Source organism: Scomber japonicus, chromosome 23 (assembly GCF_027409825.1).
Source record: "Scomber japonicus isolate fScoJap1 chromosome 23, fScoJap1.pri, whole genome shotgun sequence".
Taxonomy (NCBI): Eukaryota; Metazoa; Chordata; class Actinopteri; order Scombriformes; family Scombridae; genus Scomber; species Scomber japonicus.
Window position 1 is genome coordinate 10,914,169 of NC_070600.1, and position 23,634 is coordinate 10,937,802.

The 23,634-nt window shown below is 41.8% G+C and overlaps 2 protein-coding genes across 2 annotated transcripts in view; both read left to right on the forward strand.

Annotated features, from left to right (window-relative positions):
* Positions 1-5: 5 nt before the first annotated feature.
* Positions 6-5,394, forward strand: tmem209 (transmembrane protein 209). The gene is made up of 15 exons (XM_053313882.1): positions 6-36; positions 364-524; positions 618-676; positions 776-907; positions 1,022-1,251; positions 1,325-1,532; positions 1,819-1,994; positions 2,101-2,172; positions 2,309-2,405; positions 2,886-3,011; positions 3,108-3,205; positions 3,863-3,977; positions 4,082-4,179; positions 4,836-4,909; positions 5,161-5,394. The coding sequence occupies exons 2-15, from the start codon at positions 385-387 to the stop codon at positions 5,213-5,215; spliced, it is 1,680 nt and encodes a 559-aa protein (XP_053169857.1). The 5' UTR covers positions 6-36; positions 364-384; the 3' UTR covers positions 5,216-5,394.
* Positions 5,395-6,862: 1,468 nt separating this feature from the next.
* The window catches only part of ahcyl2b (adenosylhomocysteinase like 2b), a 41,595-nt gene continuing 24,823 nt past the window's right edge, over positions 6,863-23,634 (forward strand). Inside the window, exon 1 of the mRNA XM_053313881.1 lies at positions 6,863-7,224. Coding sequence (XP_053169856.1) covers positions 6,886-7,224 — 339 coding nt within the window. The 5' untranslated portion in view covers positions 6,863-6,885. The remainder of the gene's footprint in view (positions 7,225-23,634) is intronic.

Genomic DNA, 23,634 nt, shown 5'->3' on the forward strand with positions numbered 1-23,634 from the left:
CTATGCAGCGCCGCAGTTGTCATTCATTTTAGCGTGGTATGAATGATTTAAGTTTGTTACTTGTTGCATTTGTAGTTTGCTAGTATTCTTATTGGGTTATCAGTATGCAGTTTTCGCTATACACCATGAAATGAAACCATACTTCCTCTGCAATTTCCGCACTGTTTATACATTAGCTCGCTAACTTTAGCTAATCGTTTAGCTAGCAGGTCAGCTATCTCTGCTACACCAGCCATGCGACCACTTCATCTCACTTGATGTTTTAGCTAAAGATGAATTGATTTAAAGCAATCTACGTATTCGTGGGGATTTATTGAAAAGGGCTTGTTCTTAAGTGTCGCTTTTCTCTGCTCATTGTCTCAGCCGGAATAGTCAGGTAAAGTCATGTTGACCCCGTCGAAGGAGGGGATGCCCAGTATGATTGACAGGGCGCTGAGGATGAGGAGGGAGGAGCAGGCTCGTCAGGTGGTCCTCGCCTGGGCTGTCCTCAACATGTCCCTGGCTGGCATGATTTACACTGAAATGTGAGTTGTTCTTATGTGTTCTGTGGCAATGTAGCATTGATTCAGTGTCTCTTCATCTCACATCTTTGCTTTGCCGTTTAATTTTTCTGTTAGGTCTGGGAAATTGCTGAGTAGATACTACAACATCACCTACTGGCCTATTTGGTACATTGGTAAGGTTCCACAACTCTTTCATTTATTGAAAAATGTTAATTGCAAGTTGTAAGTATTTCTATAGTAAGAGTGTTCTTCTCTTCTGTCCTGCTATACAGAACTGGTGCTAGCGTCTCTCTTTAGTCTCAATGCTCTTTTTGACTTCTGGAAATATTTCAAATACACAATGGCTCCCTCCAGCATTGCTGTATCCCCTACGCAGCATCGACTCCTTGGTCTGAGAAACACAAGTGAGTCTTTTGGTGTTTTTTTTTACCAACAGAATTGATTTTTATCTCTCTTGTTATATGATCATTATTAAATTGATGCTGGATGAGTTCTGATTGGTGTCTGTCCCCTTGCAGGTATTCAGGCCTCTCCACCCCAGAAGCCAGAGAAGAAGGAAACCCCACTTCCTGCGCAGTCATCTCCGCTGCAGGGCCAGAGCGTGCTGAGTTTCAGTCCCTCGCGACCAGCAACGACCAGCCCCAAGTTCTCTCCCAGCTCTGTGCCCGGGTACAACCCTCCTCTCAGCAACCCATCCACTCCAAGCAGTGCAGGGGGGCCCTTTTCACCCTCAGTGGCCTTTGGAAAGGTATGTTTATCTGTCACTAACACCAGTGTGCTTGAGTTTTGGAAATGTAACCTCTCTGCTTTCTTTCCTCCAGGTGTTAAACTACAGTCCCTCCCCTGGCTCTTCTCCCTATTCCCCGAGCAGCATTGGGCCAGCAGAAGGCTCCAGCTTGAGGGCTCGGTACCGTACTTCACCCTCTGTGTTTAACTCCCCGGGAAGCAAGGAGGACTGCATGGAAGATCTGAAAAGCCTGGAGAGGTTTCTCCGTACCGAGGAGGAGAAGGGTCATCGCAGCCAGCTAGGTACAGCATCGTCGCGTCGTTGGTATATATGAGACAGGCAGATTGTTTTTAGAATCCTTTGCTAGTACTGATGATTTTGAGAATACTGATATCAATTATTTACATTGACATTAGAATATGTAGAATTGTAGTGTGAAACCTCTCAGATATAATCAGTCAAAATATACACAAAATTAAATCATCTTAAATAATGTAAAAAGAAAGAAAGAAATATATTATTTATTATTTATATATTATTTATTTTAAGTGAGAAGAACTGATGATGATTAATTGGTGCCCTCTGTAGGGAGTCCAGAGTCTGTGTCTCCAAGCCACAGTCCAACATTTTGGAACTACAATCGCTCAGTGGGGGATTATGCCCAAAGTCTGAGGAAATTCCTGTACCAGCCTGCCTCACGCTCTCAGGCCCCGTCTGCACACAAGGATGAGACTGACCTGGGCTCCAAACAGGCTGCAGAAGAGGTTTGTAAATAAGATTTGCCTTTGTTTCTTGTTTTATTATGCCCTAAATGAGACATGTGCCATTTTGAGTCTGCATGAAATATCTTTCCCCCTTCATGTTATGTAGGTGTGGGCCAGAATTACAACCAGTCGCCCTGTAGTGGACCGCATTGATAGCTGGACAGCCAAGCTTAGGAATGTGAGTGTTCAAACATATTTACAGAACTACATACTCAAGAGACTTGTTTTCAAACTGCTGTACATAAAATACCACATACACATGATTCTAGTAAGAAAATGCATCAGAAAAGGAAATCTATTTGTGTCTTTTGCAGTGGATCAGTGACACCATCTTGGTCCCCCTGGTCAAGGAAATAGACTCTGTCAACAGCCAGCTCAGGAGGATGGGCTGCCCTGAACTCCAGATAGGAGGTAAATCAGTTGCAGAGAACATGAATTGTGACAAATGCACCATCTCCTGAAGGTTAAAGAGCAAGCCAAGAGCAACCAGAGACGTAAATCACATTAAACATGTCTTAGAAATGTTACATTTTTGTAAGTAATGATAATAATTGGATGAAATTGTTACATGTTAAAATATTTCAAATATATTTTGAGTTTTCTATGTTTTGGGGGATTAAAAAAAAGAACAATAGCACTTGAATATCAAATGAACATGCAGGGTTAAGTAGGGAATATTTTCTTGTTACAGTAGCAGAATTTAGTTCTTTTGAATTTATTTTTTTAGATTTTTCTCAGACAAACAGGTAGTTGATAAAGTCTATAACACACATTTTGAACAAAAATTTAAAAAAAAAACAGTAACTGGCAATGGCAGCAGTCAGTATTGTGATTTCATTATCTCTTTCTGGTCATTTTGGAGTCTCACTAGTTCTGTGTTTCCTCCATCAGAGGCCAGCATCAGCAGCTTGAAACAGGCAGCTGTGATGAAAGCCTCGTCCATCCCCACAATGAACTCTATTGTCCAGTACCTGGACATCACTCCCAACCAGGAATATGTAGTAGATCGCATAAAAGGTGAGTTCAACAGTACAGTATGTATGCGTTTGTGTGTGCCTGAAGCAAAATTTGTATTTGCTATAAGTCTGTGCTGTGTTTATTCTGCCCGGTTAGAGCTGGCCCACAGTGGATGTATGAGCTCCTTTCGCTGGAATGGTGGTGGTGATCTCAAGAACAGAAAATGGGACACAGACGTACCCACTGACTGTGCTGTGAGTCTACACACATACACACACACACATACATGGATAGTGAGCTGGTGGCACAATCAGTTACCATACAAAAACAACTGCTGCACTGATTCAAATCCAGTCTTTGATCTGTATCTTTCCATTCATAAAGCTCTTTGATATGTATTTTTATAGATTTAATTTAATTTTCCAAATGCTGTGTTCATTTAGGGTAATTAACATTGTTTCTCTATTCAACAGTCTGGACTATGAAATGGACTATGAAATATATTCTGACGGAGAATAGTGCTACCATGAGGAGACTTTAGTAGATAATGTTTCATTACTTCAGACAGTGCAGCTGTGCTACACTCTCGTCATTAAAAGGGCTCAACTTTTTCTTGTCCGCAAAAGTCTTGGGGATTAAACCAGATTCCAAAGCAAATGTCAGTGAAAAGCAGGCTCACCATGTTGGGATTAGTTAGTATAATTTTATTTCACTTTTCAAATACATGCATGTGTCCATTAACAGACAGCTTAACAAATATCTGTATGAAACTGTACATGGTCTTCTTTGAGTTTCTTAAGTGCACGGTCTGTCTGAGTGGATTTCCTCTTTAGCGCCGGATCACCAGCCAAATACCTCTATGTAATACTTTTGCTCCCCTTACTGAGTTCACTGTTTGTCTATCCCTCCAGATCCTCATGCATGTGTTTTGTACATATTTGGACTCCAGACTGCCCCCACACCCCAAGTACCCAGACGGGAAGACTTTCACTGCACAGCACTTCAGCCACACCCCGGACAAGCCTGGTAATTACACATACACACACACACACACACACACACACACACACACACACAGGAGCAGACAGTGGTGAGTCTGTTTTAGTCTAATTTGCTTTAACTCTTTATAGATGTGACCAAGGAGAACCTCTTCTGCGTCCACCAGAGCAGCACCACTCCCCCTCACTACCAGCTCATCTACCAGGGACACATCTACAGTCTACCCAAGGTGACAACCCTGAAAGAAAAACACATTTTCATTTTCACAATCATTTTGCTACTTTTTCAGGCTCTTAAAAATGTTTTAACAGCTTATGCTCTGAAATCAAATCTCTCTACACCTTTCTCACATAAGATCAACAATCTTTTTTGACACCCTGAAGGATTAAAAATATTGGCAAAATACAATAAATTACAATAAAAGGTGTAACATTGCATTGTACATTAACACATTATTGTATATTCTGCACAGTAGAGCTGCTTCAACACAACACAACACAGTACAGTTGAGAAATAAGTCTATTTTTCAGCTCTCTGTAAGCTTGTCAATCCTTATGTTCTTACATGGGTATTACACACATATGGGGTAGGAATTAATTTTGACCATGGATAAAACTGATCAATATATTTATTCCCCCCTTACCTTTACGGTTTGTTAGTTTGCTTGTACACATGGTTCTCATCTTATGTTTTTTGATGTTGTCATACACTTATAATGGATCTTAGCATGTAGGAGCTTTACTCATATCAGTAATCCCCACCTGTAGTCATCTGAGAAAGTCATCTAGTAATTTCAGGACAACAGAACTAACATCTAATTCACGAACAATTCACAGCGTCTTACTTTACAGTAACACTTTGATTCCAACTTGATTTCCTTTACAGGGCAGGAACAACCTGTTCCACACAATCCTCATGTTCCTCTATGTCATTAAGACTAAGGAGTCAGGGATGCTGGGGTGAGTACTTATGCTACTTTACTGATGATTTACTACAGCTGTCAAAATCCTGTTAAAGGCTGTCTAGCTCTAAAATAATCTTTGAAATGAGTATAGGTCATTTTGGAGTAGTTTGACATATTGATTCCTTTTCGACACAAAGGTCACATACTGAAGTGCAAATTGCGTTCTGATGGAAAATGATGAGTTCGACCTTGTCTGTCTTTTTTGGGATAATAAAATTGCTTTTCATTTTCTTTCACTCCCTCCAGGAGAGTAAATCTTGGCCTATCTGGCGTGAACATCCTGTGGATATTCGAAAACTAATGCGTCGTAGTTTTTACAAGCAACAAAAAGCTGCTGGTGAATTTTTCTTCCCTCAACACTGTGCGGCTTCACAGGTTGGAATAACGCCTCAACTAAAGGACTTCTCTTTCAGGGGTGCGTCGTAAAAAGAGCACTTAACTTTGAAAGACACACTGAATGCATATTTTTGGACACTCTCATTTTTAGTGTACAATTTGGCAACAAACTGTATTGTCAGAGACATTTTTATGAGCACATTTCTGCTACACCAATGTGTGCTTATGATACAATGCAGAGCTGTATTTTTTAACATTGTTTAGTTGCCTGATTTTTGTATTTTGAGAATGTACCAGCATGGCAGCCTTGTAAATAACATACCTCAGGTCAGTGGTAAAGGGCTTTGACCCAATAGCTTGAATGTTAATACAGTATGTGTGGACTTTGTTCATTTAGCCTCAGTTACCCATTGCAGTTTGTTTCTCTGTAGTATGAATGAGTGAAGATACACCCAGCATGTTAGGTTAGGTCACCTACAGAAATTGGTCATGTACAAATGAAGCAATAGTAAAAGAATACAAGTAATTGTATTCTGTATTTGCTAAGCTTGCTGCATTTCTAGGCTGCAATGCAGCACATAACTGTACAGTGTTTATTCTTTTTGATATGTGATGGAGCACAAATCTAAAGCCTTTGAATTGCCAAAGTCTGTGTATTTCTGAATATGATTTCTTTAACAAAAGAGCTCTGAATGCCATTTATCTTGACTTATGTCAGCAATTTGTTGGATATCACACTTTCTGCATTAAGTCTGCTTGTTTTCAATATTGCTGTTTTACAAATATCACCTGAGACTTGAAAATAAAATTGAGATATAAAAAAAAAAAGTTTTAGTTTGTTCATTTTCCTCCACCGAATGGCTCTTTGGCTATAGTGGAAATACACTAGGTGGCAATGTGGATCACTTTTTTACCATTTGACCTTACTATTAGTCCCATTTTCTCATATGACATACTGCATATCCACAGCATGAGCGCTGTAATGTGATGCTATGTGTTGTGCTGTCACGTCCAGTGAATCACTAGAGCCTAAAGACTGACACTGATTGAACATTTCAAGTATTATCAATACATTCCTCAGACAACAATGGTTAAAGAGTAACTGTTATGTAGAGGAATTTGAGATGTAGAGGCATGCCCTTAATATGTCAAAATGAATCAGGATTTACATCAGGTTGAGGTTGTACATCTGACATGAAAAATAAGGATGTAATCAAGAAAAGCTTGTTTTTGAATGCAAGTGTGTTAAGACAGGGGGCATTATCTGGCATAAATCGCTTTGTTTTGTAGTTTCGTGTTGTCCTCTTTTATCGCAAACTTCATTTCCCATAATACATTTCGTAGTAGCGATATCTCTGTTGGGAAATGTAGTATCATTGCCAGTTAAGTTTGTTTTTCAGATAAATGGAATATATGTGTTAAGGATTTACTGTTTTCATCATCTTGATTAACTAACCGTTAAGATATCAGTGGTGTGGTGATTGTTATTATTGAGGGAGGGGCTTGGGGGATACATTTGTCAGATACTTGATGAACTACGAAGACCAGAATGCACTTAGCGACAGTCTCTCCACCGCTCACATCCGCTCGACTCGCTGTCTGTGTTGGAAAAAAGGACTTTGTGAAACTGCAGCGATGTCAGTCCAGGTTGTGGCAGCGAAAATGGCAGAGGTCGAGCTCAAAGACGTCCCCACCGGCAAAGACTTACCGGCTGAATCCCCGATGACACCGACCTCGGAGGGCAAAAGCCTCGCCAGAAACGACCCACACGAGGCCGGTTTCTCTGCTGCTGCGTCCCCTACAGCGGAGCCCTCCTCCGCTAAAGCCGGGGACGGCAGCCTGGGCTTGCTCACCCCGAACCCCGCGAAGATGCCGCAGGCGTCGGCTATGAAGCGGACGGACCCTCAGCAGAACGGCGGAGAGGCTTTTGTCAACCGGGACGGCACCGTCGCCGAAGCACCACGGATGAAAAAGGTGAGTGACACTACCATATTTTTCTCCACAACTTGCTGTTAATGGACCTCCACCAACCAACTCACCGCAATGAGAGAGCTCGCTGGGAAGAGCTGGCATTGTGTGGCGATGCTAACAGGCTAGCCGTGTCAGTGGACGCTTTTTTAATAATAGTCCTCGGTGTTAATGACAGCTGTAGAGGATGTAATAAGGGCCAAACACGTTTTTAAACCAGGTGTAGTAATTTCATTCAGGCTGACACAGCTAAATCTGTTCAACGTGGATTAAAGAGTTGGACATCAACATCAAACTTCTAAGTGTGGCTGAGATTGGAGGTCAAGGAAGGGAAGTCTTTGTTGTTCCCCTCTTTTAGAATTAATATCTCACACGTATTTGTTTTGTTTTGTGGCTGTTTGACGTTTCATGCGCTCTACCTTTTAATGTAAACTGTAAATTAACAGTAAGGTGCAGGTACACTAACAGTAGTCTGTCCTTAAAATCAAAACATAAGTCATTACGTTAGCTAACTCGATTTAATTGTTAATACTTTTCTTTATGAACATCCACAAAAATAGACATTAAATGACCTCCAGTCTTGGGACACGTGGTGCCTTGTTGCATCACGGTGCTAGCAAGTCATATACGTATGCCTATGTATTTAGAAAGAGCTTAGCTTGCTTTAACACGTTTAAGTAGTTACATGCTCAAGTATTTCCAAGAAACGTTATTACTGCAGTTGTGTGTGGGGCTTGATTGCATGGACTAGGTACTTCAGTGGATGTGTCCTCCTTTCTTGATCTCAGGTTAGTATATGAAGAGTATACATAGTTCACACAGCTTAAAATACATGCCAGGGTTAAGTTTAGTTTGGCTGATACTGTGCCACCCAAAGTGTGTGATCTAACTCAGACATAACAGTGCAGTAGTCAGTAATCCTTGACCCCGGGTCACTTCTGTCACCTATTTTTCTTTTCTCAAGCCTGATTTAGCTTGTAGAGCACCCTGGATTGACACTTAAGTGAGGGAGTTCCTGCCCCGGTGGCTTAAATCCCCACACTGTCTCAATCTGTCCATTTCTTTTTGCACCCCAAAACTGCTAGGCTGTGACTGTGCCTCTTATCTTTCACTGCCTCCCACAGTCTTGATTGGGACAGAAGTGGACATGAAGGGGCAATGTTCAAAGAAGGAACAATATTATTTTTGATAAGGAGTCCTTTGAGGAAGCTGCCAGTTCTATTCTTCTGATTATAGCTATTGTTGGCAGCTGGCTGTGATTTTATAGCCTGTGGTCACTGCAGTGCACTTTATCAGTGGTCATCAGATTCAGGAATTGATTTTTAGATATGTGTATCGTGAGAAACTGTCTGACGCATTGACTTGCTCCGGGCATACTATCTTAACAAGCTAAATGCTGAAAATATTTGGCTTAGCTCTGTGTGTTGGCCAGTTTGTGCTCCCACTGTGACATTAATGCAAAAATACTGCTGAAGTGTGTTTTCAGTATGAACCCCTGGAGTGAAAAAACAGAAATATGTCAGCATTAGAAAAGGATGAAATTTGTTGGAACGAACATGTCAGATATGATAGACTCAACACCCACCCAAACCCACTACTACGCCCATACAATGATCCAATCCCGTTAGACGACCCCTTAAGTAAACCCTGCTAGGACGAAAACTGGATAGTACAGTTAGAGTATGGACAGCGAATCAACCGCAGCACAGAGCAGATGGCTGTACGTGCCTCAGACTGTCATAGCAGTCAGGCATATGGAAGGCGTCCAGCAGTTGGGAGCACTCGGCCCGAAGGTGGAACCGCATTTGGGGGGCAGCCCAAATCCCGACCTGCCAGACTGCAACAGCCACATGTGGATCACTGAGGAGACCGAGTTCCCGTACAACAGCATGGTACAGCCAGTTCATTTCCAAAATGTTATATGTTCATTTCATTTAGTAAAAATATAATCAGACGTCTATCATTTAGTATTTCTTGAAATAAATTTTGTCTAGAGATTTTTTCTTTAGTTGTAATATATAGCATAAAAATAGTTTTTAACAAATAATGTATTCTATGTTGTAATAAAACTTGTGGGTGTAGCTGGTAGAGGATGTAAGCACACTGTTTGTGTGTGTGTGTGTGTGTGTGTGTGTGTGTGTACATTGATGAGAATGGGAAAGTGTGTCCAAACTTTTGACTGGTACTGTAGATATCATTTTATTCAGCTCCTATTGTAATCAGAACAGAGATGTATGGGATATCCTCTGTGTTTACAAAAGCCTGTGTAGTGAGTCTTAATTTAAAGAGATCATAGTAATGTAAAGAGAAACTGTACTACAGCTATCTTTTTAACCATCCGTGACATTTTATGGTTAATGTATTTATTTATATAATGCAGAGATACCAGTAAGCCTGTCTGGTGGATAATACATACTAAATACATTGGTGTAGGAGTGTGTCCATTATATTAATTGAAATCTGTTGTCACTGCATTTGTCTGATCAACCACTTCAGTGTTTATCCACGGGCGCAGAAGGATGCCTCTAGGCCCTTTATAGGTCACGAGGCACAGCGGGTCTTATGGCACTGTGCATTATAGATATATGACCACAGCCAGGCCTTGTGCATCTGCTGAATCCTGCCTCCCCGGTGCAGTAAAGTGTAAGTGAAGCACTGGAGCTGCTGATGATGATGATGATGCAAGTATGCACAGCCAGGCAGGCAGCAGTGTTGCCTGACTGAGTTACTGGATGACTGGCTAGCTTTTTAATCCATGCCTTTATCATGTCGCCACATGAGGGGATTAAAAGGCCAACCCTCTGTTGTAGGTGGGCCCAGATGTCAGCTTTTTGAGTCGGCAATGAATTCGTAAATGCGCGCCGCTTGGCACGAACATCTTCCAGGCCCTCTGGGAAGTCCAGGGAGATACCTCCAGCTGGGAATAGAAGGAGACAAGCAAAGGGCTCTGCTGGCGTCAGGCCCACTTTCTACTGTCACCGTTTTGTGGCAGTTTGCTGTGTTGCAATCCTTGCTTCACTCTCTCACACTGTCTGGCAGATCAGTTGTCTGATTGGCTGACTGGCTTCACTGATTGTATATGTATTTAAGGCATATGATTCACCTGTTGAGAACACTGACCAAACATGAGTCTTTACACCCTCTCATGACACTGACTGAAACACGTCTCGGCTGACCTTTTTGACTTTTGCCAATGACTGAACATATTTTTATATGATTCCACGGAAGATCATCCTAATCTCTTATGTAATGTTATGTCACCCACTAAACTGGTGTTCCTGGTTAACAGGCTTCAGTGACATATGGCTGCTCTGTGTAGAAAGTGAAATGTGTGTGTAAGAAGAGGTTATATATTCAAAAAAAAGAAAGAAAAGATACCCAGGCTTTAAAGGCAGCACTTATAAAATTGCGTCCAATTGCAGCTGCTCCTCATAAGATCTGTGAGCATACATCTGCCTGTGACTGTCCAACGCTCCAAAAGAGAACGTGTCGCTTTCCTTTCCTTACGCCCTCTCATTGTGAGTCACCTCGGGAGATTGAACTGGTCTGCGTGTGTGTGTGTATGTCTGAGAGTCTATAGTAATCACATGCACTTCCTCGAGGGATCCTGTCATCCCTCATTGGAGTCAAAATGCTGTCAGAGTCTAATGCTACATTTGTCTATTAACAACTGGATCTTGAGAGCAACATTCTCACATATGCTTGTAAAGCATCTGAATGAAACCTGTCTCTATTAGCCTGGACATAAACTTGCGTGACTTTGACCCTTTTGGAAGATATAGTGTGTGTTTTCTCTCTCTCACCGGAACAGAGATCAACAGAAGGTTTGCTTTTTTTCCCACACATTGCAGCTATGAAGACGAATTGATGCCATGTTTTGTAGCATGTATAGAAGCATGTGGGCGTCCGCTGTTTGCGCGCAAGTGAACAGTTGTCAGCGTCCATTTTGAAGCACGGACATACTTCCAGGCTTTGCAAACACCACGTGCTTGTGTGCTTCGCCATGCACTGACAGTTGGGAATGTTGCACTCTGATGTGAAATAGAAAGGGAGCGAAGGATCCAAATTCTCCAAATTGTCCCTCGGTCCTCCTCACTTGTTTTCCTTGAATGTTGAGCTCAGTGGAAAAAAAAAACGGCCCCGCTTGGCTCGCTTCTGGCTTGTGCGACAGTCCTAATCCTGATCCCAAAAACTCTGACCGCTGACATGTGGAGCTCACAGAGGGGGGTTTTTTAGGGGAAAGCATCACAATCAGCACATCATACATTCACTTGATTCTTTAAGACAGTAGGCGCTTAGACTGAGTGATGGGATAACCCTGTTTGTGGCTCTGAATTAGATCAAACTCTGTTGCGCTGACAGCGGTTTTCATCGGTTATTGAGTCACCGCCGAGGACAGCAAATAGGTTTGACCATTGACAGAAAGCGCATGCAGGGGTCACCGGGTTTGTGACTCGTTTGTATGACTGCCTGCTCGGTATGTTGATGATTAATGAACGATCAGTTGGTCAGCTGTAAGAATTCAATTAAGAATATGCTGTAAAACGGCAAAAGTGGCGCCTTCCAGACATGAATTGGAAGTGTTCTTAAATATCTTGACTTTACTATACTACATTATAAAACCGTACAGTGGCTGATAATTGATTTAGGAAATTGTATTCTGTTGGAAATGCTGAATGCTGTTGTCACTGTATATTAAAAGGTATAGATGGTGAATGAATAGGGAGGATTTTTCACCCACAAGTTAGGATTTTCATCTGTTACATTATCTAGTTTATATTTCTGGTTATACCTCCTTCATTTAGTATGTAGTCACTGTTCATGAAACATATCATAGGTGATATCCTGCTCTCTCAGGACAGTGTCATGCAGTGAGGAAAGGTTTTATAATCAGTGGGAGGGCAGTGTTTTTAAGAATGTAGAAAAATACAGCAGGGAATGGAAAGCTGTATGTGTCTCTAATCCTACCAGGCTCCACAACAAGACATGTGTCTCCAAATAAATTAATTTGGGAGCTCTGATGTGCTGTTGTATAATTTGGTATGTCTGTGCTGCCTCAGCCTCTCATGGAAGAGGGGTGTATATTTGGCTGGCTTTACCCTCAGTGCACTTAGCCAAGGTTTATCGCCGTTTTTAATGACCCATGAGTGAAACCCTGATTCAACCGGTCTTTCTGCGGCACTCTCACTCTCCTCTTCCTCAAATTACCATGTCACAACACTTTTATTTTTGCTCCATCTCCTCCCCGTGTCTGCCGGCCCTGTTTGTCTCATGTCAGCCCCGCTCCACAATGCTCGGTTTCCTCCCTCGTAAAGTGGATCGACAGGCTGCTTAAAATAAAACCAAAAACTTGAGCGCTTTACTTTACTCTTCTCTCCGAGTTACAAACTGCAGCCGGCCCCCGGGACGCTGCTTCCTTTCCATTTTTTTTGTTTTGTCGTTTTATCTCCTCATCCATCATTCTCACAGTCTCATTGTGTCCCTGCACAGTGCCAGCTATGTCAGCCTCGTTGTGGTGTAAAATCTCAACACCATATTGCAAAAGCATGTGTGACATCGCACCTCCCTAACCATCTTCATCCGTGCCACAGAGGCCGACTCAGGAAACGGATTGTTGGTACTTTACACCAGTTTGAGTTTCTCTCACCCACAGGTTGCAAGATAGTGATCTCTTATCACTGTCCAGATGGGTTGTTTTAGTAGCTACTCTGCTGCAGAGCTCAATGTGTCTGCATAAAATGAGACTCAGTTTTTGTCTTGATCACACAACTCTTAGTTATTGACTCATAATTAACAAATATTGGTAATAACACGTCCACTCATGTACAGCTAATGTGTGTTGGAGTATCACTGAGTGGGTTTAACATATCCTCACTGAGATATAAAGTTAAGTCAATATCAAACAAAGCTGGGGTTGAGCATAGCTCAGCGGGTTGAGCACCCGCCCCATGTGTTGAGGCTACAGTCCTCGCTGCAGGCGATCCCGGTTCGAATCCCGAGTCGAGCGATCTTATCCTGCGTGTCATTCCCCCTCTCTCTGCCTCCTGTTTCCTGTCTGTCTCCACTGTCCTGTCCATTAAAGGCAAAAAAAGCCCGAAAAAATATACTTTAAAAAAAAAAAAAAAAAAAAAAAATCAAACAAAGCTATTTTACTAGCTTTAATTCATTCTATTGGAATGACACCTTGTTCAAATGTTAATGAAATTTCCTCTAGATGCCAGTGAAATGTGTCTTCTGGCTGGTAGCTCTTGTAATGATCAGAGCAAACCTTTTTGTGACATTTGCGAAACAATAGTTAATTAGGGCTACCTCAACATTAAAGTTGCATAGCTGAAAAAATGAAAGCACCTGTACTTGACCTCCTGTACTTAATGAACTCTGTCAGCATCTCTGTGTTTCCATACCTATATATGGTTTCCCTATTATATGTGCACCTGTATGGCATTATTTCTCTTTCACAGCCTCGCTGGCTCAGGCACAGTAACTTCCAACGACTGTAATAACTTGGCATGCCAAATTGAAATAGCACACACTATACTGGAGACATTAACACCTTTCCTAAGGCAGACAGTCGAGGAGTTTTACCTTGGTTTCTGGCAGGTGGCTCTTGGATTTTAGTATTTGGTCTCAGTTGATACTGACACTCCCTCCCAGGCTGGAATTGGCAGCGTCTGTGCGTATATGTGCTTCCCTGTTTCCTAAGTGTACCACCCACACATAATCTGCATCCGCGGTTCCCCCAATTTGAAACTCATTTCCTGCCTTGTCATCACAGCGTGCTATCACAGAGTAAGTAAAGCTCATTGAGTTACACGTCTTCCCATCTAAAGGCTTTTTTTTTTTTTTTACGATCCTTTGGTTCTTGGAACTGCAAAGTGAACAGAATGAAAAGGTAAAAAGGAGAGCGCTCACTTTTCCTGGAATACGTGTGTTCACAACTCAGCGTAGTGTGAAATTTTAAACCCTTCGGTGTAGTTACTGTTGAACAAGTGAGTGAGCACCACCCCAGTTTGTGTGTGTGTGTGTGTCTGTGTGTGTGTGCGCCCGCTAGCCAACAGCATTGAGTTTACATGAGGATCAGCAGACAGTAGTGGACATTAACACTGAACTCGATATGCAGCATGACGAGGAATGCAGCTTTGTACTTGAGCACTGCATGTGAACAAAGGGCCAACATTGTGTTCAAAAAGTGCTGCCTCACAAAAGGGCTCTCACAAAGCCTGAAATTAACCTCCACACACCCATCTGTCTGCACTGCTTCCTATTAGTAAGGCCAAACCACTAACCCCTGGCAGAAAGACACGATGCTGTTGCTGCCAAGGCCTGAAACACAGTCTACATGTAGGGATAGCACACTTACAAAAAAAAAGATTCACAACAGTGTTAAGTTAGTTTAAACCGGTATCAAAAGTCAAACGGATAGATGGATGATACAAGTGCTTCTTCAGAGGAAACCACAAGCGTAGGCAAAAAAAGCAAAAGCTCAACAGCCACTACAACTTTCAACATAACAAATATTTGATGTTGGGAATATGTCAGTACTTTTGCTACTGAAAATCCAATACCAAATCGATTATAAATTTCCCTGTGCTGTTAAATTAGGGAATAGCCATCAACTTTGCTTTGGTTTGAAGATGGAGAGCACAAGCCCCCCCCCCCCCCCCCCCCGTAGACACTGCTCAATTTGTAGACAACAAAATCTACACATGCCTTCAAGATCTACACATTTGGTGTGTTCAGCTTATAGTTAAGTTGTTGGAAGGGAAATGTTACTAATAAAAACCTGTATTAAGCTTGAGGGCATGTGGAAATAAACACAAGAAAATTAGTCATAATTTTCAGTGGATTTCTTACTGCTAGTTAAGCTCCAGTTTGTGCCTCTAATGGCTCTTTTCCATGGCAGTTCTAGCACGGCTCGGCTCGGCTCGACGGTTCCAGGAACGACCTTTTCCATTACAAACACGTGCCTACTCAACGTGGGCGGGGTCGTCATGCCACAGCTACATGAAACTGCTGTGACTTCGTTTTATACGTGACACAAACACATAAACAATGGAGGTCATGGAGGCAGTGGTGTACTTGCTGCTGTATGTGGCTTTCTGTCACACACAAAGCAAGAAAATTGAGCCGAAACGCTGTTGCCGGCTCAAGACTCTTCCAGTGACGACTCTCTGACCAATCAGTGGCCAGCAGTCTGTTGATGTCACGTTTTGTATCAGCTCGGCTCGCTTGGAACCTCAGCAGAGTAGGTACTAAAAAGGTACCAGGTACTATCCCTAGTGGAAACATAGAAAAAAACTGAGTCCAGTCATGCTAGAACTGTATAGTGGAAAAGCGCCATAATGTTTTCTCATTACATACTGTATGTAAGGAAGATTTACTGTTCTGATGTGTTAACAGTTTAGTGAACTAAGCTTGAAGGTGACACTTGGACATTGAGGTCCGGTACATCCTACTACTTCAACATGAATGAGGACAGACTCGCTATAAGCAAGGGCGCCCTGATCACCATGCCAGCCAGCAAGTCTCACCGCTTCACCTCGTACAAGAGTGTATGGAAATGACATGAAAATAGGCAAACAAATAGACTCCGAATATAACTGACCCCAAAAGATACAAGAATCAACCAGATGAGAGGTATAAATGATACAAACTTCACAGCTGGATTAAATAATTCATCAGGATACATGTTGGTGAAAGTACCTGGAAGTAGTTAAATGCTTTTTGGCTGTTTTTGGGTGGTGTAGATGCTCAGCTCTGACAGTCTCACAGTGCACCTCAGCATACTGGATTAGATGAGATGAAATTTAAATGACGCCTGAGTACTTAGTTCATTGCTGCAGGAAAGAATAATATTTAAATGAGACTAGAGCAAATATTTACAGCACAAAGTGACAGATACAGTATTTATTAGAATAATTTAGAGCTGCAGGGATTTATCAGTACTGGTCAATCATAAATTTAATGAAGTATCATCTGAACTATTTAGATTTAAATGCTGCTCACAGGTTAGTAATCTGTTAGTAATGATGATTTAATATGTAATATTTTGGAAGGGGCCCATTTTTCATCACTCAGACATTAAAAAGTAACCATATGATACTTGTGTACTAAAATAAATGTGACATTTTGTGATTCACACACCTAATTTATTTTCTAACTTTTTTATTTAGTGCTTCCAATATCTGACGGGTGCAGCTTTTTTTGTAATTTACTGCTGGCTCAGTAGCATTTTTATACCTTGACAACACCATAGCACATATTCACTGTAAACTTTACACTATTCAGGGAGTGATAATAGCAATAAGGAGATATGCTGCCCCCAATTTGTTTGGATCAGATGAGCAGACAGCTGAAATTGAGTCTCTGTGGATGCGTCATAGTCTTTTCAGCGTACTGAAGCTCAGTGGGGTCATCTCGGCCCAAGTTCCCCAAACATTAACTCTGGTAGGGTATAATAGTTTTAGGCAAACGGAGAGGATGCAGCTCTCATAACCCGGAAGTTAAGAAAGGCTCTCTTTTGCACCAGGAGAATAGCCATCCATCCAGTGGGAGTGCTTAATTGTCTATTAGCATTTTGTATAAACAATGAATTTCATCACATTTAGTCTTTTTTTTGTTGTTGCCAACATTCAGTTATCTAGAGCTTTTGTCAAGAGGATTAAAAAAAAAAATCCAAATCCAGCCTAATAACTCACGAAGAATTGCTTCACACTCCTAATTAAACATAGATCATTGACCCCATAATGGTTTTGTTCAAAAATAGACCAGAAGCTCCCCGTCTCTCTGCCTTTTGATGTAATTATACCTTCCCCTCAGGGAGACAGGGGGGCTTTTTTTAGCATTCAAGAGGAGGAATGAAAACAATTCCAGAGATGAACCACTCATTTTTTGAGACTTTCAGTACTGTTAGATAATAAGGTGTTTGCTTTGGTTTTCAAAGTTTTGGACGGATTGACTGTGTCATTTAGCTTAATGACTGACGTTAACAATCCTATCTGTTTTTCAGTCCAGGGAAGGGATATGCTGACCCTTTAGAGCTGACAGAGTGGTAGAAAAATCTGATGAAAAGCATGCAGTGACGGAAATGGATTATTGCGTTGACATACATACATTAGATACAGCTTACTGTTTAATTTGCCTAAAAGCCATGGAATAGCTTACCCATCGCTGGATCAGATATCATCTACTATATGTCATCGTTTGCTTCCTTTCAGATTGAAGAGCAGGAAACAATAACCATCTGATCAATAGTAATGCGGACCGCTTTGCTGTCAGTGTGAATGGAGGTCATTTGACCACAGTTATGGGATGAGACCCCGAGGCTCCTAATGTGCCCTAGTTTGGCGTCTACTGGCAAGAAAACCCTGTTACACAATCATAGAGTGAGTGTGTGTGTGTGTGTGTGTGTGTGTGTGTGTGTGTGTGTGTGTGTGTGTGTGTGTGTGTGTGTGTGTATGTAAAAGACAAACCCTGTTACTTGAGGATAATCCTGTAATAATTAGCAGGAATTTTAATTTGCTTTCTAGGTGAAAACAATATCCTTGTAGCTAAACTAGTCCTGCTCATGCTATTCATTAGTGAATAAGTAGCCTATCAGTGAGATTTAATGCGGGAGCGTGCAGTCGAACATTTCATTAATTTAAATGCGTTTTGCTAGTAAGAAACTAAGGAACGAAAGCTTTAATGTGTCCTTGAAGGACATGTGAAGCCTGCGGTCTTGGCGCTCTTCCTCCACTCTATAGGAGATAAGAAGGGAAAGACATGAAAGCACAGAGAGGAGGGGGGGGGGGGGAAGGTTACAGGAAGCCCAGTTTGTATGTGTGTATTAGCTCTCCTTCTCTCCCCCTCTGTCTCACTGTTAAGAAGCAGGTAGGGTTTAATCTGTCACTAAGCCCCATCATTGATTGCCTGTTCTCCTCCGGTATCAGTGTCCCTGGCTTTTATAGTGACTATCAGACCATATCAGAGTAGCATAGATGAGCCCTGCATACTTTCCATAGTTTTATAGCTGCAGTGTGATCAGCCAAGGCTGCAGAGGCTACAGCAGTTAAAGACCCATCGAAAGGAAAGAGAAGTTAAATTAATTGGGGAATCATGGTTTTGTGGTTTCGATTGGATGCCACGTTTCTTACTTATAATTTTGGACACGCCCGAAAAAAATCATGCAAGGCTTAATTTGGGGAGCTTGAGCTGAAAAAATCTGGGGAGTCATTTTGGGACTAAAGTTAACACTGAGGCTGTATTAGGCTTCAGCTACCTCTATGCTGTTCTGTCCTGTCTGCTTGATGCTGCTTCATGTTGCGTGATTTTATTTATGTAACACAATACCACTCATTACACCCAATCAGGAGACACTCTCTCTCTCTTTTTTTTATGCATGGGCTCTACAAATGCAAGTGATGAAGAATTTCTGCATCCAGTTTGAGTCCCTAATGAAGATTGTAATTCATTGTGCAGCTTTAATAGACATGACCCATCAGCTTGTCAGGCAGCAGGTGCTTGTGCTGTTAGACTTAGCCTCCCATCTGCATCCTACAGCTGCACATTCATTCAAAGTGTATAGGCTGACGCTGTGTGTAAGGTTCAGAGAGAGAGCACAGGATGTTTTCTTCTGGTGCTGCTGGTGATGTGGACACACTGAGCATAGTGAAGCCCGCAGCGATATATACGTGTGCGTGGGTGCGTGAGGGGGGGGGGCACGTGTCAGGCCACTCATAATTGCGTGTGGGCCCAGTGACTGCCAAGTGTATACGTGTGTGACTGCGCGTGTATATGTGTGTCATTATTTACAGTCTGAGTACTTGTCAGTGTATATAAATCAGCAGGACCCATTCTTACATCATAGCCACCCTCGGGGTAGCATGCTGCGCTCTGACACGCACACACACACAGCACCTCACGCTAGCTGCTTCCTCCTCCTTTATCCTGCTATTGGTGAGAGTGAGCAAGGAATCATTTACTATAAGGTGATTGGTGGATAATGGAGTGGTCATTGGAGCTCTGTGTCAGCATTTCTTAATCTTGTGCTTTACATCTTATTTACTGTCTCATACGTCGAATGAAGCACTCTTATCTGTCTGTATGGATAGTTGCAGTTGGTGGTAGATAACGCCATGTTGACCCCTAGTAAGACGTGTAAAGGTCATAACAGCTGGCTCACACACACCTCCCATCTCTGCTCCTGAACATCACACAGACAGACCGCAGCCATACATTAATCATCTGTGTGCATGTATTGTGAAGGTGTAGCCTGTATGCATGTGTGCATCTTTTCTGCGCTGCTTTCTTGTAGTCTGAGTGCCTCTCTGCCTGTGTGTGTGTGTGTGTGTGTGTGTGTGTGTGTGTGCCGCCAGAGCTGAGCAACTACAGAGCAGTTTCACTAAAAGCCAGGCCTCTCTGCCACAGCTGCATGCCTGTTTTTGTGTCTGTCCAGCAGTGCAGAGTGTCTGGTTTGTCCTGTGGTGTGACATCAGGAGCTGGACTCTGCCACAGGTTTGCCCTAAAGCAAGTTTTTGCTACTCAGTTCTGTATGTGCCATCTTCCTTTCAAATGATGACCTTTTTTTTAACGCAGGAAATTCTTTTGAATCGGATGCCCATATAAATGTTATGAGCCATTTAGATAAAAAAACAAAACAAACAAGTATAGGATAATGGAGCAGCTGTAACTTTTTATTCTAAGCCTTTCAATGACTAAGCAGCCACTCATTATGAAAACAAAGGTAACTCTAGATCCTACAGTTCCTGTTTGTAATGTTAGACAGTATTACTCAGATGAGGTGGACAGGGTGGTGATGACACACTTTAATGTGCACATTGTCCCTCTGCTGGCCAGTTTATCCTCAAAGGACTGTGAAAAGATTGTCAAAAACAGTTAAATATTAAACTATTGTACAACAATGGAAAGTAGTCAAGCCTTGCCATACCTCCGATAATGTTGTTAAATGCATTTTTCAAAACAAGTTATAGATTGAATGTTTGCACTTAAATTGTAGGTCTGTATTTTGCTCGTCATCATGATGGTGATTATAGCAATTTTACTCCAAGTTAGAAACCAGCTATTACAGTGTTTGTGTCATTAATATCACAGCTAAAGCATGATCGTGTCCCCGTCTCCCCCTTTTGGTTTCTCTGGTTTACCATTGAAACCACTGGTTACACCACTTGATAAGTATTGAGTTGTACAACAGTCACACAAACCAAAAAATCAAATTCTGCCGCTCTGTCGTGTCTGATTGAAGCCAGCAGTCATCCAGGGGCAGCACAGCCCGCAGCGTGACACACTATCCTATACTCGACAGTAATGGCAACATCCTCGAATTGTCAGGCGATGTGGCAACAGCGCGCTACGTCAAACTGAAGCAGAACTCCTGTCATGCACATCATGGTAAACTGCACTGGATAATGATGTCAGTTAGATGTGTAAATTGACGCTGACCTGTAATCGACTCAAATAGATGTATCAAAAATGCCTCAAAAATAAAAGGAACTGCAAAACTGATTTATTTTTTTGCTCTTGTTGCCAGTTTGAGGCAGTTTACAGAGCACAGGCTGTACTCCCCCCCCCCCCCCCCCCCCTCCTCGGACATCGATGCCCTTCGACTTAAATCAGAGGCCTCTGTATCTCAGGCGAGCTGGCATTTTGTTTGATCTCTGCTCAATTATGTATGCATGGAAGTCTTCTTTTTTTTTTCTACACAAGCACAATAGTATTCCAGGAATAGGAGTTGAATGCATCAAGAAAAATGTCCTCAACTCTTTGATGTGTCATTCAAGGGGCTTTTTGAAAAACATGCTTATAATAAACTGTGGTCGGTTCTCCAGTGTGCATCACTTTGTGTAAGGAACAGAGTTGTGGCAGTAGGGAAGAAAATTAGTGAGGGTAAAGAGGGAGAGAAATAACTAAAATGAAGGGAGGGAGGGAGGTAGGGAAGGGGAAAAAAAGCCTGAATAAGTGCGTGTCCTCCTCTGAGAGCTGTGCGTGGGAGGTCTGAATAACAAGACATCCGTTGCTTTGTCCAGTAGCCTCTCATACAGGCCTAAAAGACAGCAAAACAAAAAGACTTCTGCTGCTTTCAGAACCAAGGCCACATGTACAGGTAACAAGATGTCACAACATTACACTTCTAATGGAGTGACACATCGCTGCTGATATGTATTACAGGCATAAGAGTTAGCTAGACGGCCACACTTTGTTGTGATTGCCAACAAACCTATATATGTGTGTGTGTGTGTACATTGACGCTTGCATGGGAGGAAATTCATTCTAAATTGATTTATTGATCATTCAGGAAAAAGGGCGTACCACATCCATGTATGTGCAAAACGATCGCCAGCACAGATTTACAGCTGATCGAAGATCCCTGCAGCACAATTGTGAATGTATTGTACGTTAAAGCATGAGTGTAACATTATAAACAGGAAATTTAATCTGAGCTGCCTCTCCGGGTTTAGTATTAATCATATAAAATGTCATTGTTAGCTGCACAACAAGTTTGTATTAAATTAGTCTCTGAATTCATGGAGGTATGAATGCAACCAATCCATCAACAATGACTGGACAATTAACTTCAATAAACTAATTGATTAATTGACTAATCATTACAGTTCTATTTTTTTTTCCAAGTCTGAAAAAATGACCCTGATGATGTCATCTGGGTCATCTTGGCAATAGGTCGAACAGCAGCACAACACAGGTGTAGGTGCAGGGTTTGGCAGATGTTGGGGGAGTCTAATGAAATGAGTTGCATTGTGGGAATTGTAGGATCCACTGTTTTTGGAACTTGACCCATGTTAGGGACTAAAATCTCAGGGTATTTTGGCTGCTTCTGTTAAATCTGTCCCTTTGTGAGTCCCCAGTTTTTATGAAGGCTGCTCCTTTTTAAACATGAAGAATACTCAGTGATTGGCCATATCGCTAATGAATTGCACCTGCTTGTTTTGGATTATGCACAAAAAACTGAAAAAGGTCTTCACCCCTTTTTTAAAGAGTTTAAAAGGAAGAAGTCACGCTCTGATTGAGTTTCATACTGGTTATATTGTGTTTTATATGTTCATATTTCAGTTTGTGGGCATTCAGCCTATTCATTTTAGCTCGCTGTCAGAGGATTTTGCAGGAGTTATAGGGCCTGTATTTTCTCTCTCTAAATGACTCCCAGATTGAGGACAGTCTGGCAGAAGCGCTTTTAGGATTTGGCTTTGAGGATTTTTCCAGACATTTGTTTATAGTGTTAAGCCATTAACAGAACCTGTTCCTCTTTTCCTTTTCTTGCACGTACAACTTTTAAAAAAATAAAATAAATTCATGCCATCACTCACTTCTGTAGACCTTTTGGCAAGCAGCGTACAAACATAAAGCTATTAAAAGCCCATTGGCACTTTGATTTAAGAGTACTCATCCATGCACTTAGCCCGTCTCATCATCTCTGCGTGTGTTCTCTTTTGAACTTTGTTTAGTCATCAGCAGCTATTTTGCTGCTATTATCACATGGAAACATGTCCTGACATCCAGCTAAGCATTTGGGGAAGATTTATGATTTAAGGCCAAACCACTACCACTTCTTCAACACATGCTGGTGAAAATTGGCTGTGGCTGCAAAGTTTGACTTCCAGGAACTTTGATAGATAACCAGATGTCCATTAGTGGTGGAGTTTTCTTCAGAAAAAGTCGTTATCTTCTCCTGAGATCAATACTTTGGCCTTTTATCTGACACACTGTTAGGCTTCACTTTCACCTCCTGCTGCTTTATTGTTTATATATTTGAATGGAAAGCACATCACAAGGCTGGCTGAGCTGCTCATTGCCAACACATAATCCCTCCATCATTGATACAGATTTTGTGTCAGCCTGGTAATCTGAGATTTCCTGGCCAGCACCAGCTTTCCAGAATGTAGCATGTGTTGACATTACTTGAGTGGTAAGTAGGGATGCCACGGTGAGGAAATTTAGAAATTACATGGTTTTTTTTTGTTTGAATGTGAGCACTCATACGTGAAAATGAACTAAATGGGTTTTATCGCTGTAAAAAAAAAAAAAAAAAAGCAAAAAGGACGATGGGGAGGTGGGCACTGAACACCGTGTAACACTGGCTGCAGCCGCAAGCCTGGTAACAACTCATGCTTTCAGTTGACATTCAAACGGGTCACTGGAAAATTGTGTTTTGGTTCAAGACTAGTGCAGCTGACCATTAATGGTCTGATTCACTGTTGGATAAAAGCACTGTAGTCTTTTCCAGCTCCCCTTTCACCCCAAAATCTGATAGAAAATGTTCTAAAACCAAAGCATAGTTGAGAATATTAATGTGACTAGGGCTGCAACTAACAACTCTGCAAAATGTCAGAAAATAGTGAAAAAGGCTCGTTATAATATTTGAGATCCCACACATTCAAATGTCTTTTCTCTGATCAACAGTAG